Genomic DNA, 13,073 nt, shown 5'->3' on the forward strand with positions numbered 1-13,073 from the left:
CAACAGAAACAGTTCCTCTGAATGTTTGCACATCAGAAATACAAATATCTTCAAAGGCAGGGGATGTTTTTAATTCATCTTTTTATTTTTCCTCAAATCAAACTTTGATCTGCTGTTAGAATTTTTTATTATTATTTCACAACGCTTTTATTTCCATGCATGTTTGTACACACAGAGAATCAATGCTATTAAAATAAGTTTGTGCAGCCACAGTGTTGGGCTGCTGAGGAATGACTTTGAAGGTGTGTGGGAGGAAGCCGGAGATCCCGGAAGGAACCCATCTTGTCAGAATCTAATTAATTTTACGACAAGGCTTAGCGCAATCCTGGAGATCCCCTATCTAAAGATTAGCTCCTTATCAGTCTTTCATTATGATGACACCAACATCAGATTAACCAAGATCAACAAACTCCAACAGTTACTTGTTATTGTGGACATCTTGAGCTGGTTTCCAATACAAAGACTAAGCCTAGTTCTTAACTAAATCACATTTAAAACCAGGGTTTACTAATAAGGCTTTTTCAGACAAAGATTAAAATAGTCTCAGACTTGTCCAAGTCTTGAGATAAATCATCTCCTTTCTTGCTACTAAATGTACTTAAGTAAAAAAATTCAAATTAAAACAAATGTCCCTTCAATAATAAGACAGCAAATTAAACCAGCAAATTCCATTACCTTTTATTTTTTAAGAGCTTGGCACATGGAAACACGTTAAATGTGTTACCTTTGAACACCTGAAAAATTTAGCATTTAGCACTCATAATAAATACAATTAGTTGATAAAAATGATCAAACTCAGAGCAGCTTTGAGTTCAAAATTTTTTTAAAACTGGAAAATGTTAATTATAGAAATAAGGGACCTGCTTAACAGAAAAAAAACTCAAACTTCCAACATTTTCATTCATGTTCTCCAGGTTACTAGAATGGAGCTGTGCCCTTTTTGGTCTGAAAACGATTGGTGCTGTGCTGAAAAGCCTTTCACACACAACAGAAGTGGGTGTTTAGTTTGACTGACAAGGTCTTAAAAGTAACGAGCTCATTTTTAAAACAGGAGGAGGAGAAAGTAACGGTATTTGTTTAAAAAGTAAGGAGTGAAAGTAAAACGTTGCCAAAAAAAATAAACACTCAAGTAAAGTACAGATACTAGAAAAAATACTTGAAGCTGATACCCGGAGTTTCTGAGAAATATCTCGATGTCCCGCCCTAAACAGCTCCACTTCCTCCCACTGCCTCTGCCAATCTACCAGAAGCCACGCCTCTACTGTTCTGCACACGCATCGCGGAACATAACAACGTTGCATGAGCCAAAATCATATTTACCTCTTTGCTGTTGTGACGCACGGCCTTGTTTCCGTGCACAGTTCCACATTCACTTTGATTGACAGTCTTAAAAACAGGAAGTCAAAGCCTATTGGCTGGGCACAGTCGGCCATCGTTTCCATTTGTATAGGGGTCTATAGGACGAAGGAGGGACTTATATACATTAATGTACTGTATATGAATGACCAACGGCGGTAGACCATAGTAAAATACTAGTTAGCTATTTTTTCGTATTTCAAAAGAATTATATATAAACATAGATTTCTCAGAAACTCCGGATATCAGCTTTAAGTACAGTAATGAAGTATTTGTACTTCATTACTGTAGTAATGAAGTATTTGTACTTATTACTTGTCACCTCTGTGCATCAATGATGCTGAAACACCTCAGAAAGGAAGCAGAAAGAAGATGATCAGAGACACTAGGATGAATGAATGAATGAATTTGATCATTTCAGGTTTTGGGGCTGTTTTGTTTTTGCATAATGACTATACAGCTGGAACCAATCATTTGCTTGATTCAAAGCTTTCATTTAACCCAGTGAGGGTGACCCCTCCACCTCCGTCCTTATTTGCTTAAATAGCTCAGCATGTTTAACTAAGACTGGTCTCAGTAGTGCACCCATTGGATATGGGAGGGTGAATATATTGTGGAGCATCTCAATGATGTGGGTTTTACTGTATTTCGATTCCAAGGTGCATTTGATGAGCTCTGTGGTTGATTTAGTTTGCCTGTCTCTTTCCTGCACTCTGTCATGGTCTGACTGCAGCTGATTTAATTCGGCTGCCTTTTTATCAATCATCCTGGAGATCACTGCCTGTTTATGGCTGAGAGCTGCAATCCCAACTGCTTGACAACGTTTCCTTTCAATGCACTCATTTGTGTCCGACAGCAGCTGCTTGAAAGTCATGGACATCTGTTGACTCTTCTTGATAAGTGGTCGCATAACGTTTTTCTCCAGCAGCTTCAGCCTGTTATCCTTCTTTACCTTTGGGATGGAGTTTAGGAAGTTTTCTATGGACAAAGCCATCTCATCCAGCTCCAGAAGAACCTCATGAAGCTCAGTGCACAATGCCTTTTCCTTCATTAGAATGTTGGAAGATGTTCTCGTGATGCCTGTGTCTTCAGAGATCTGATCCTCTCTAAGTTTTCTCTCCTTCTGCTGCTCAGCCTCTGTTTTCATGGTATGAACAATGTGCTCATGATCCAACTTCTCTCTGGCCAAGTGCTTTTTCAGAGTCTGTTTGAAGGAAAGCTCATCCTGCAGCTGTTGGAGCTGCTGATTCTGTATGTTCCTCGTTGCTTTCTGTCTTTCTTGCTGACGCTGTAACTGGCTCTGCTCACACTCAAGCTTGTGCTCGGTCTGGCCCAGCCTCACGTTGTTCTTATTAACTTCAGCTGGTTTATCCAGCTCATCTAACAACTCCTTCGCCTGCTTATTTGCAATGGAGCATATTTGTTTCTCCAGAAGCTCCTTAATTCTTTCCTCAGAGGTGTTGTACTGGGAGAGAAGCTCATTTTTTTCCTCATCAAGTTTGCTACATTCAAGTTGACATCTAGAGACCTCCTCCTCTAGGAATCCGATTTTCTCCAAATACGAGGATTTCTCATTGTCTTCCGCCATGTTTTTGTTTTGAAAATGAAATCAAATTAAATCCCAATCTTTATTCTTATCCTTAGTTTACCCCAAAGTGTTACAATCTAACAATTGTTAGTAAGTGCAGAGAAAAGTGCTTTCAACGCTATTGTAGCCGCAGATGACATGGTCCTGTAGTTCACGCGATGACGTCACGCGAAACCGGATACGCGCGAGTCGAACGTGCAGACGAGTTAGCAATGTGCATGTACTGAGTTTACCTCCGTACTGAGATTATCACCCTAACTCTAACATAATCCAATAAACAAATAAAACACGTGTCCGTTCACTTTGAAAACAAAAATAAACGAAAATGATTTTTTTTTTCTTTCTTCCAGTATATATATATATATATATATATATATATATATATATATAAACCAAACTCAAATAACAACAGAAATATAAAAAAATTGAGAAAAAACAAAACAATCCCTGACAACTAGAATTACACAAAAATACCAGAAATGTAGAACATGACAGCAAAAATGACAATAAATAAATAAATAAATAAATAAATAAATAAATAAATAAATAAATAAAATTACAGAAAAATCACAAAAGGACAACATAAATACACCAACATATATATAATGACAACAGCAATACACAAAATTAACTAAACGTTGCACAATACAACTAAAAATATGCAAAATTACCAGCAAAAATGCACAAAATGATTCCTGAATCACCCACCGTGATAAAAGTTTCCCATTTGTGATTGACATGAATTGCTTTTTTCCATGTATAATGGACTGAACATATACAGTATGTGGCTACTGTAATCTGTTCTTTACATGTTTTCTCAGACAAGGCTGTGATGATGTTGCCTGTTGGACTGACAGATGAAGCCTCTTCATGAAGCATTAATGTTCTGTTCATGTTGTGGTCTGGATGTCTGTCACATCACGTGTTCACACTGCCACTACAATTCTGTGTGAGTGTGTGGTTCCACAAAACACAGTATGTACATAATTCAACACAATCAACTGTTTGTGATTGAACGTTGCTATACATGTATTGACCAGCAGAGGGTGCAAAGCCACCATAAATGAGGCCTGGGACGATTACCAGTTTTGCTGGACAATGTATTGTTCCATAAAAAGTGTTCAGTAAAAGAACAGGTTACACTTATTACATGCATAAGACAGGCATGTATATTTTATATTGTTTTTATATAAAGTAAATATAATATATCAGTCCCTCCAGGATTTCTCAGCCAATGTGTGTGATTATTTCGGCCCAAAACGCCTGATTTTGTGGCAGCTTTTTCAAGAAAAATTGAGGCAAAAGTTCTGGTATTTTGTGGCTTTTTTTGTTTAAAAAAAAAAAAAAAAAAACTTTTATAACTTTGCATAAACAGGTCAATTTGTAAAATAATTTATTGCCTTTGAGCTTTTTCATAAAAACACACAAATAAAAAACTACTCAGATCTTCAATTTAATAAGATATGGATAATTAATTACCATCACATTTTAAAGGTTTTTAGGGCAGGTAATATTAAACAGAGATTATTGTTGTTGTTAATATTATTCCTGCTGCAGTGCAGGTAAACATGGATTGGCTGTATTTTGCATTAATAGTTGCCATTGCAAATTTCTGGATGGACACAATGACATGTTTGTGTCCTGCTGTGATCATTGTTACCCACTTGTAATCTGTATTGTCTCAGCTACAAACTATAAACTATTTACATTTATTGGTTTTCAAGTTGAATTGGTTTGTGTGTGTGTGGCTTGTTATTGGACGGTGATTTTAAGATGTTTTTAGTATATTTAGATACATGTTGAGTACGGATGTCAAGGCTGGCATGTCACATTTGTTCACTAAATTTGCACTAATCATTTTTTTTTCTTCTTTACTTTAGTTTTCTTTTCTTTCTTTTAATCAAACTCAGGTATTATGACATTGAGGCAACATAATTAATTTATTTTACAAACTCAACCAGCTCAATAGGTATTTGTCAAGTTATCAGTACCAGGTTTGAATAAAATACAAACAAATGAAATATGTATTCTGTATGATGATAGGAGCCTAGTCATTTTTGATACATGATTACTGACTTGTAACTCAACTATCAGTATTATCAGACCTAATTAAGGGAACATTCCTAATCTTTTCCTAATGACTTTGCCTTCAGCTTCCTGAACCTAACAGTAATGTGTTGGAGCATATGCAGGACCGTGCAGATGTGGCAAAGGTTCTCGGTAGTTTCCTTTCTGAAGAGATTAAAAGATTTGGTGCCTGAGGCTGCACTTTGTATTTACCAAGACCGGATGTGGAAAGTGTGTGTGTGTGTGTGTGTGTGTGTGTGTGTGTGTGTGTGTGTGTGTGTGTGTGTGTGTGTGTGTGTGTGTGTGTGTGCGTGGGCAAGAGAGAGAGGGCAACAAAATGTTAATTCAATACAACAGTGATTCTCAAATAGTGGGGCACGAGCCCTCCCATTATTACTCATTGCTGTTTTAATATATGTGATTGTGCACGTCTCATGGTTTTTATGCGTTTTGAAGCACAATAATTACAAGTTGTACATTTTTCATTCAAGGTTACATTTTTGATGCATTTCTTTGAAATTTTCTGGCTGGTGAAAGCCTTGTGAATTATTCAGGGGCCACGACAGAAAAAAAATTGAGAACCACTGCATTACAAACTTTTAGTAATATGTTATAATCACCATTATCAGGTCACCTGTTCAGAGTGTTTCCTAACTACGGTCGTATTTAATTTCAGTAAGCTGAGATAAGCACCAACACCCTGTGACAGACATGGGCAACTTTTATCATAGTGGGGGCCACACAATTATGATTGTATCTCATTTGAGAGTCACATTATTAACATTCACTTCTGCATTGGAATCATAACAAATCTGAGCAATAATACAGGACACAACAAAGAGTTGGTTTTTTGGATCATTTGGTGTATTTTTGTTGAGGTTTTGTGTGTTCTTGGAGCTATTTTGTGCATTTCTGTGTTGGTTTTGGGGGTTTTCGGAATATATTTGTCTATATTCTTCTCATGATGTGTGTTGATGTTTTCATTTTCTGTTTTTTCGGATTCATTTAGTATCTTTTTCTGTGTTCATTTGTATTTTTTGAAGCCATCTATCCATCTTCTTCTGCTTATCCATTGGCAAGTCGCAGGGGAAGCATCCTTAGCAGGGATGCCCAGATTTCCCTCTCCTTGGGGGTCTTCTTCCAGCTTTTCCAAGGGGAGCCCAGATTTCCCTCTCCTTGAGGATCTCCTTCTGGAACACCTCACCCAGGAGGCCTCCGGGGGGCACACCCTACTTGGGTGCCCGAGCCACATCATCGAGCTCTTCTCAATGCGGAGGAGCAGCGGCTATACTTTTAGCCCTCCCGGATGAATGAGCTTCTCACCCTATCTCTATGGAAGAGTTCAGCTAACCTGGCAAGAGCCAGATTGATGTGTAGCCCTCCCTCTAACTGGAGTTCTCCACATCGATCTGGGTCTGTGTCTGGCAAATCCTTTTGGACCCAGGGAGGGACATGAACAGAATGCTTGAAGCTGATTAGGCGAAGCGCCTGTCCACCATGATTTGTTTTAGCCAATCACACAGTAACAAATGATGATGTCATCATCGGCATGCCCCGCGGAGACGCTGCTACAACAACAACAAGGCGTCTTTACCGACCAAAAATGCACAAAGCACCTCTCGCTGTTGCTCTTTCAAAAAGGAAATGCTGGATTCTTCTAAAACTGAGTTTATAGCAGCTTCCACACGTTCATCCTCCTGCGTCGACATCTTTCTATTTTGATTTGGAGCTATGCTAATAGCGGTAGCCCAGCTAGTAGTGTTGTGTTCAAGACCGCACTATCCGAGACCAAGACTTGCCCGAGACCAGCATGCACCGAGACCAAGACAAGACCAAGACTTTCGGGAGCCGAGACCGAGTCAAGACCAAGACCGAGACAAACCGAGACCAAGACCAAGACCAAGACCATAAACATTTTTTTTTTTCAATTTAAAAAAATAAATAAATAAATAAAATTATGGCAAGGTTCAACAGTTAAATAACATCTCTCTTTAATTTTAGTTTATTTTAAATACATTTGACGGACAAAAAAAAAGGTGCCTGCAAAAAATTAACTAAAATATTAAAACTACTGATACATTCACAATTATTCTACATATTTGAAAACAAGATTTTTATGTCAGCTGAATGTACAGCAAGTGTTTAAAAGCATTTCTGCCAAGAAATAATGATTCTTTATTCTGATTCTTTCAGTTGTTCAGGTTTAACAGGTCACAGATTTCACAAGATAAGATTTTAGTTTGAAAAAGCCTTCACACAGGTTATTTTTATTAATTCACTTAGTTGATATAGTTTAATTTGGTTGCTGTAATATAACTGGATATTCAATTCACAAAGATTTCCAACTGTAACTGTAAAAGTGAAACTTTCTGAAATAAAACTAAAAACAAGTTGTCAGCAGTCTAAAAAACATAGAGCTACAGGTAGATGTGAAACTAAATAAAACAAACTCAAACCCTGGAAAAGTCATGTAACAAATTAATCAATAGTTATTATATATATATATATATATATATATATATATATATATATATATATATATATATATATATATATATAATTATTATTATTATTCTGGATACAGTGGAAACAGAAACTATAAAAAATAATTATATTTTGAACCTGTTTATATTGTGGGGAACATATTATATACATACATGTAATTGGAGTCTAAAGTCACAAAAAAAACACCACTTTAAAAATATTTAATATTATTTGAGTGCAACTCTGCGGCGATGACGCGCTGGTGACGACATAAACCAAGATGGCGGCGGCCCGGACTACAGCCGACATTATGTAATAAAGCCTTAAAAGACATGGATATAATGAAAAGAGTGGATGGACAGATGCATAAACATGCAGACTTTCACACGGACACACACGGACTTATTAAACACACACAAACTTATTAAACACACACGGACTTATTAAACACACACGGACCTCAGTAAACACGGTAAACGGAACAGGCTTCACCGCTCGGCTGGCACTAGGACCCAGAGGCAGAGTAAGTGCGTCCCCTATCCAGCATTCACAGGCTGTAATATCATCAGTTTATCATTTTACCAGTTATTAGAGCTACTGTCTTTACCAGTGAGATAATATTTATTACTGGTGATTGTTTTCAGGAGTTTTACTGGGATTTTTACCGGTGATTAGTTCATTTCTCCCTTGCGCTCCGCGGTCCAAACTGACACCGGAGCCACACAGTATGAATGTGTCACACACGTCACTCAGTCACATTAAGGAAGGTTGTGGTCATTATACGGGGTGGATTAATTAATGAATAAAGGATTGTTTTATCCCGTTCTTCTCCGTGTTATTATCACATTATAAAAATGTTTAAAAATAGCAGGAATTAGTGCTGGTCTCGAACGGTCTTGACGGAAAATCCCGAGTCCGGGCAGCCCGAGTCCAAGACAAGACCGAGTCAAAATGCTTCAGAGTCCGAGACAAGACCAAGACCTTTAAAATTTGGTCTCGAGACCGGTCTCGAGACCAAGACCGGTCTTGACCACCACAACACTACCAGCTAGTTCCTCTCCCCCAACTGCGAATGCTCCAGTCTTGCTCCTGCCTTCGTCACACCCAGATATCCCGCCCTAAACCACAACACTGCCTCATGATTGGTTCGAACCGGTTCAGTTTGGTTTTGAAAGGGAAAGGCGCGAACAGCACAAGATGGATTCTCCTGGTGTTTGTGAACACCGGGAGAATCCATCTTGCAGGCTGAGGTGGAAAGTAACGAATTACATTTACTCTCGTTACTGTAATTGAGTAGCTATTTTGTGTACTGCTACTTTTTTGAGTACTTTTTAAAATCTGTAATTTTACTTTGACTTAAGTACATTTTGTTTCAAGCAACAGTACTTTGTTACATTTGAAATAGATTCCGTTACAGAGTAAAATAAATCAATTTCTCGCTCCAACCTTCCTTCACTCGTGAACAAGACCCAACGGTACTTGAACTCCTACACTTGGGGAAAGATCTCATCCGCAACCCGGAGAAGGCACTCCACCTTCTTCCGGTCAAGAACACAGATTTGTAGGTGCTGATTCTCATTTTGTGTATTTTTCTCTCAATTTGTGTTTTAGAGTTATTTTGTGTATTTTCTGTTGTGGTTTTTGCTTTATTGTCATTTTTAAATTCTGGAGACATTTTGTGTGTCTGTTTTGGAGTCGCATAAAATTAGGCCGAGGGCCATATGTGGTCCCCTAGCCACCATTTGTTCATGTCTGCTCTATGACCATTACTTCTCATACAAGACTGATGTTGTAATGGCCATGTTGTTTCTCCCTGCCCTGTGTTGTGTTGTGTTGTGTTGTGTTGTGTTGTGTTGTGTTGTGTTGTGTTGTGTTGTGTTGTGTTGTGTTGTGTTCTGTTTACCTGTATCAAACCAGACTGTTTGGACACACACCTAGGATTGGTCTTTGCCTCTCACTGCCTTTGCCTTTCTGGAGCAGCCCTTGAACAATCGGATCCCAGACCATCCTCCCTGACAATCAGTCTCCATCAGCCGTTAAAAGGGTGTCTGTCATCTTTGCTCGGGGCGACTGACTAGCAGTCGGCCTTAACTCGATAGTGCTGTGCTTAATCTGTTTGGGTGTTTTTCGTGCTAGGGAGGAGATTGTTTGATCATTCTATGATTTTTGGCAACCTGATTTAACTTTATGTTTTATCTAGCCGGTCACTCATGTTTGTGTTTTGGACATTATTGTTTTTCTTAGCTGACCATCTTATGCTTTAGCCAAAATGTGCTGGTCTTTTGTTCTGGATGATTGGTTTCTTTTGTTATTTGCTCCATTTGTCACACTAGTTGATACATGGTTGTGGCTTTTCCATGTTGCATCTGGTAATGTTACTGCTCTCTTATCCTAGACCAAAATGGGTCGTAATAGTGTATATATGCATTCATTCTGTTGAGTCTTTAAGGGAAGTGCTGCCATCTGTTGATATTGCTCTGCGTCATTATGTCTTTAAATCTGTCTTCACATGACATCCTGATAATTCTGCTCCAAACTTCATAAATTAAGATTGAGGTTAGTGTTAGTGTTCACATGTGCAGCTTTTATGTTTATTTCTCTAATGGTAGAGCTAAATGACACGTTGGTGGGAGTCCTTTCATTGGAAACTCTCTATGCATAGAGCACCTGCAAATCTGCTCTGGTCCACCTTCTGCGTGGACATGTGCACTAGCCTCACATGGTGAAAAACATGTGTCTCTGTGACATTTAAAAAACTTTGCTTTCAGTTGGCGGGATGATGTGAGCAATGCAGAGGAGATCATGAGACACAGATGGATTCAGCTCACTGGAACACTGTTATGTACAACAAAACAATGGGACAATTGAGTCTTATTTGATGTCTTTTGCAAAACAACTACTTATCATGAAATGTGATAAGTACTAAGTATTATTGATGATGGCATGAAGCCGTCATCAATAATACTTACGAGCACTGGAGATAACAGGGAGCATCAGTGGTTTCCTCCACAATAGATGTGTTTGTTATGTACAAATAATACTAGGTTAACTGATTGCTTGTAAGTTCTCCCTGACTGTATTGCAATACATTTTGGGGTCCCAGGGATCTTCTGGTGTCTCCTGCTGTCATCGGGCACTAGGTGGGGCTACACCCTGGACAGGGCACCAGTGTAGTAAAATGTCATTTTATAGAAAAATAGCTTTGTCTTTCATTGCATTACAAATCAAAGAAACACTTGCTGAAATGTCCATGAATTTGACTCAACTTACCAAGTTGTGATGGCTGTTTGGGGTGTCTACAATATGAGGAGCATGGTGGTCACATTAGTGAACGCTTACAAAGCCAAAGTGAAATGTTTACGACAAAGCTACTTTATGACCTGCCAACATTTTAGAAGATATATAATATTAACGCCAATGTCAATGCCTGTTAGATAGATCTGAGATAGAGATGGTTTAAACCAATTACATCAACAGGTGAAGCAGCTCAGGCTGCACAGATTACCTCAAGAAACTAGTCCTCAGTAATTTTTGAGAAATTATTAGACTTGTATAATATTCCCATTGACAAATGGATTTCAGATATATCTATCTGTGCAGCCGTCAAATTGCCCTACATACAGTTGTCTCAGAGACAAAGGCAATTTGCACGTGTATACATAATTATGTATTTTGTGGTTGTGCAAAGGTTTCAGTTTTTTGACACGAATTCAGGGTTTTTGCACTTTGAGGGCAGGTGTCCTGCGCAGCCAGAGACAGGGACCCTGATGAGTGCAGTCCACAGGGACTAGGGTGCATCCTAAAGACCTTTGGGAGCACAATTCTTTTAGTTTTTTATGGCCTGGAGCCATAAACTTCTTCTTTTGGCAAATGGATGAGATCCCAATTGGGATGTTATACAAGTTCCATCCATAATTTTGTCTGTTTATCCAATTAACAGCACAACTGCTTGTCTTTTTCTTTTTCTGATTGACTACGCTTGTAAGAAATGGGAAATGTGCCGCTTTCTGCCCCAGTGACTGTACATACACATTTGCGATGACTTTGCACAGAAACCCGTCTATGAGCTTAATGGATTTTAAATGGGTAATAAATGTGACTGATTTATAAAATAATACCCTTAAAAGCTGTTTAAGGTACATTGTTAAACATTTGGATTCTTCTGTACTAGTAACATAAAAAGAAAGCTTGTTCTATGAGATGAAACTTTTTTTTCCTTAACCCCTGATCAAAGCAGACTCTTTCCCACACCAGGAGATCATGTTTCTAACATGGCTTCATTTTCCATGCCTGTTATTCTTGGCCACCTGCTCATTTCCTTGCTTTCAAAGCTTGTAGCCCAATCGTGGATCCTTTTTCAAACTGCGCACTGCATGCATCCCTGACTCAAAAATTCAGACCATAAAAAGAATGGGCTTGTATGTGCTTTAATGGAACGATAGAAACTTATGAGCTGTCAGAGAAGTTAAATTGGAAATGTGAAATTGTTTCTATCAGCTCCAATTCACGCAAAAACTGTGTTAAAACCCTTGAACCAAACATGTTGGTCGGTGGGTTGCCAAGTAAAGCAGGCAAACACAAAGCCATCACCCTGCTTCCATGTTTGCTCACTGTTAAATAACAACAAAACGCTGTGGAGCGTTTCTTATCTGTGTTTTCTAGAACATTGAGATCCTTTATGGATCCTGCACTCATGTACCAGTGGACATCGTCCGTCATGGGACTGCTCTAAAGGACTTAAAGATAGTTTTATTTGCACATTTGGGGTTGCTTAGAAAATTATCCCAAAATATTATTATATTCCTAAATATGTTATTTATTATGAATAATGAGTATTTGTCCATGTTTGATCAGACAAATCCGTGCTTTCTGGAATAATTTTAGTGGCATAAACACAAAGCCCATTGCTGTCCTCTTCATTGTGAATGCAGAGGAAGGATCTTTTGCTTGGCCACTTTGGAAAGCGTCTGATCAAACACATCACCTTCTGTGTAGAAATAAAAGGCTTTCGCACATGAAAGGTGGGATCTCCATGGTTTCCCATGGAGCTGGCGCTGGTTGCCATGGGGCTGTAGGCTGCTGTTGGAGGAGGAAAAACACAAAAAACCTCACTGGAACAGGGTGTCATCTTTCTTTGAAATCGTGATCACTTCATTTACAAAAATACACTGGCTGGTTGTTTTAATCTTTTTTTTCCATTGAAAGCAAAAACTCTGGAGATTGACTTTTATGTTATTGACTGAACTAACTTATTCTCACACATACACACAACATGCGAACACACTTTAGAGATGGACTGTGTCGTGATAGACTGTTTACTCACTGCTGTAATGGTTATTTGGACAATACTGCACAAGCACCTCCCCAATTCCTGTCCTAAAGTCATGAACTAGCTTCTATTACAACACGCCATTTAGAATAATAACCAATCTGAGCATTAACACAGGAAAAAACAAATGGGTTTGTGTGTATTTGGAGTCCTTTTGTCTTTTTTTGTTGTCCTATTTTATGTTTGGAGTCATTGTGTGTATTCATTTTTTTTCTTTGTGTGTTTTTGGAGCAATTTTGTGTTTTTGTT

The 13,073-nt window shown here is 38.3% G+C and overlaps 1 protein-coding gene across 1 annotated transcript; it reads right to left on the reverse strand.

Annotated features, from left to right (window-relative positions):
- Positions 1-1,803: 1,803 nt before the first annotated feature.
- On the reverse strand, positions 1,804-3,020 carry LOC114465930 (trichohyalin-like). Its single transcript, XM_028451305.1, has one exon. It carries the CDS (start codon positions 2,942-2,944, stop codon positions 1,853-1,855), a length of 1,092 nt encoding a protein of 363 aa, XP_028307106.1. The 5' UTR covers positions 2,945-3,020; the 3' UTR covers positions 1,804-1,852.
- Positions 3,021-13,073: the final 10,053 nt, after the last annotated feature.

This window comes from Gouania willdenowi, chromosome 6, assembly GCF_900634775.1.
Source record: "Gouania willdenowi chromosome 6, fGouWil2.1, whole genome shotgun sequence".
Classification (NCBI taxonomy): Eukaryota; Metazoa; Chordata; class Actinopteri; order Blenniiformes; family Gobiesocidae; genus Gouania; species Gouania willdenowi.

What these genes read in the sequence shown, in the direction of transcription:
- LOC114465930 (XM_028451305.1), bottom strand. Translation starts at nt 2,944, where the DNA reads ATGGCGGAAGACAATGAGAAATCCTCGTATTTGGAGAAAATCGGATTC.